Below are 3282 nucleotides of genomic sequence, written 5' to 3' on the forward strand. Positions count from 1 at the left end.
CTGCCTTGTCCCTATGTTATGCAGAGGCTGAATCTTAAAACTACAATGTCCACTCCCATGAGACACTCATAATTCATCTTCCATATGTGTTTTGTCATTAATTGCTAAAAACTGAAGGAGGGTTTTGGTGTGCTGTACTGCAATATTAAGAATATTTGGAACAGGAGTCCCAAACTTTGGATACAATAGACCTCAGAGAGTAAACACACAGACTAGCACAAATAGACAATCATAATATTGAGTCCCTCTAAATCATGTGTATTCCTAAAGAGACAGTAAATATTATATTATGGTCCAAGAGATTGAAAAAAACAACTGAAAATCTGAAACAACCTTTTGAGATCCAATCTGCAAAAATCTCAAACTTAATGGTTTTTAAATGGTAAATGGCATTAAATGAAATAATCTTTTTGGAAAATTTATGTTTTAAGGAAAATGCTGCAGTGTAAAACTTAGAGAAAACCAGCTATCCTCCTTCCTTAATTATTTCAGTGTTCAAGAATTCATTAAAAGAATCTGACAGATCTTTTATTATCTTTTAAATCACTATGCAGGATAAACCAAACCATTTTAAAAGCACTTCTTAACAATACTTTAAAAGACCAAAATAAACAAATCCATTTACAGCATATTTTCAAATCCTAAAACATAGGGATTCCATACGAAGTATAAAAGAGAAACATTGGATAAAAGTATATTTAATTGTTGTGCGGAAACACCCTGGTGAAAAATTAACTTACCTAGGGTTTTACATGCAAAAATACCCATGGCACTCTGCAGCCTGTCTGGTCGGACAGCCTGGACCACAAGTACCTTAAAATAAAATATATTCAGGGGAGATGAGTTTATAAAAGTACATTGTGACAATTTAAAAAGCAAGACTTTTCTAACAAGACTGAATTCTTTAAACTTCTCTTTAGAACAGTTATTTTCTCTGAGTATGTAGAGCTATCTGATCATTCCTTTCCAAGATAATCTAACGTAATTGTTCTTTTTTAAGTAGCTTGTCCTATCAACAGAATCAGAAGATAGATCTACATCTAACATCTGTCTGTAAGCTGAAACTTACTCTACAATGTTTTAGAAAAAAGGCATCTGCGTGGGTAGCTAGAACATCAGAAAGCAAACTTAGCTTGGTGATCTAAATTCTATATATGTATTTAGGCAATAACTTCCTAACTGGAATACTAATGTTTCTGATTTCAGTGTAGTTATACAGTAAAATAATCAATTTTGAAAGAATTTCCTTTGTTTAAGCACAGCTTTAGAGTTTTACACCTAACTTCTTTTTCTGAGACATCCTGACTTTCAAACCTCCTAGTTCTGCAGATGCTTTTACTGTTCTTCCAAAGGCTACACAACATGAACAGCTAATCAATTCAGATACAGATTAAATTAGCAGCTTCCCTACCAGCTACCTCTTTTTCAGGTAACTTCCTGCAAATGCTTACTGCAGGCAAATGCAGGAAACACATGCAATTTCAGTAAAAATTGTTTGTTAAAATGACCACCCCTTCTCCTACCCTCTTACTTGCAGACCTGTAAAACACAATTCTGAACCTCACATCACATTTCAGCTTCCAAGTCTGGAATATTTGTTAGTTTTGGAGGAAAATTTAACTTCGTTACATTTTTAAGAACTTATTACTTTTTAAGCTTGAGATTACCCTAAATGCTGCTGCACTATTTTTAACATACAGTTTGAAAGAAACTGACTTATGAGTGGCATATCACTCTAACCAGTTAGTTTCAGTATACCTCATCAACAGAAAAATTCTTAATACTTTCTATGCAAAGAACGAGACATATAATATGCTGATCATTCCAGATTTATTCTCCTATAAATGCACAATTTTTGTGACAGCACATTGCACACATAAGAATTGCTCTTCTGCATTTCATCACATCAAACATGACTCAGACAAATTCCTTTCCGAAATGTTTTGTTCCTAAATTCTATGCATGTTATGTTAGAAATTCTCCTCCACAAAAACTCCAAAAAGAGAGCTCCTAAGAGCCAACCAGCATGAAACTACATTGTCATATATCCCATCCTTTCTTTGGACAGGCCTTCATTTTATATGAAGTGACTTCAAATGAAAAAACACAGCATCATTTGAAAGTAAGTAACAACACCCTTTCTTCCATAAACCGAAGACGGATGACATTTTTCCCTTCCAGAGGAGAAGGATCCACGGGGTGCAGGATGGAACTTGCGTCTCCAACATTCTTAGTGAGTTCCTTCATCAAGCATTCAGGAATAGTATTTCATGAACTGTTCTAAAAAGTAGTGGCTGCTACTGTGTTTTCTGGTTTTCATTCAGATGTGTGAGTTTGTACATTTAGTGATAAACTAAATTAATGATGCTCAACAAGCTGACAAATTCTGCAGATAAACTAAATTAATGATGCTCAACAAGCTGACAAATTCTGCAGTAACAAGCCAACCATAAAATAATTTTAATGCCTATTCACAAAATTAGTTCTGTGAATATTGATAAAGAGCTTGTTAACTTACAGAGTACGCTCAGTTGCAGCCAATATGCCAATACAAAAAAGCATCAGATAAGAGAGAACTAAATATGTATTATAAAAAACCCAAAACCTTAAACTAGTTAAGCTATAAGACAATGTAGGTACTGTCACTGCTTATAATTCAACCAGGCCTGAAGCCTAAACTCCTAAGATGTAAAACTTACTTTTAATGTTGAACTCCTAATTATTAAAAAAAAAAAATATGAAAAGATTACCTGCTGAAATAAAGAAATTCTTTTTACAATAGTAGATGGAAAGTCTTGTTCACACACAGAGCTCTGAGAAAAAGTGTGCCACAGACCTTCATCTTCAAAGCAAAGTGTCTGATAGAGACCTGGGAGGGAAATCTACAAAACAGATAACGCATATTTAACAATAACGTTGGACACTGTGTATATATATACGTAAATACGTATAATAATTAATTTCCAAATACCACTATGGCCCTAAACCTGTAAATACTTGTGCACCGTTTCAGACTTGTGCATAGTTTTGCAGGCAACACCAGGCTGAGTGGGAGTGTTGATCTGCTGGAGGGTCGGAGGGCTTGGTATGAGGTATGAGGTTTAATAAGGCCAAGTGTTACATCCTGCACTTCGGCCACAACAACCCCAGGCAACACTACAGGCTTGGGGAGGAGTGGCTGCAGAGCTGCCTGGTGGAAAAAGAATCTGGGGGTGCTGGTTGACAGCTGGCTGAACAAGCCAGCAGTGTGCCCAGGTGGCCAAGGCGGCCAACCGCGTCCTG

General features: G+C 35.8%; 1 protein-coding gene across 1 annotated transcript in view; it reads right to left on the bottom strand.

Annotated features, from left to right (window-relative positions):
• Nucleotides 1–740: 740 nt before the first annotated feature.
• The window catches only part of LOC104626005 (cytoplasmic dynein 2 heavy chain 1-like), a gene marked incomplete at its 3' end in the record, with an annotated part of 25354 nt that continues 22812 nt past the window's right edge, over nt 741–3282 (bottom strand). Inside the window, exons 10-11 of the mRNA XM_010293812.1 lie at nt 2751–2882; nt 741–813 (exon numbers count right to left, since the gene is read on the bottom strand). Of these exons, the coding sequence (XP_010292114.1) occupies nt 741–813; nt 2751–2882 (205 nt within the window). The remainder of the gene's footprint in view (nt 814–2750; nt 2883–3282) is intronic.

This window comes from Phaethon lepturus, unplaced genomic scaffold, assembly GCF_000687285.1.
Source record: "Phaethon lepturus isolate BGI_N335 unplaced genomic scaffold, ASM68728v1 scaffold609, whole genome shotgun sequence".
Lineage (NCBI taxonomy): Eukaryota > Metazoa > Chordata > Aves > Phaethontiformes > Phaethontidae > Phaethon > Phaethon lepturus.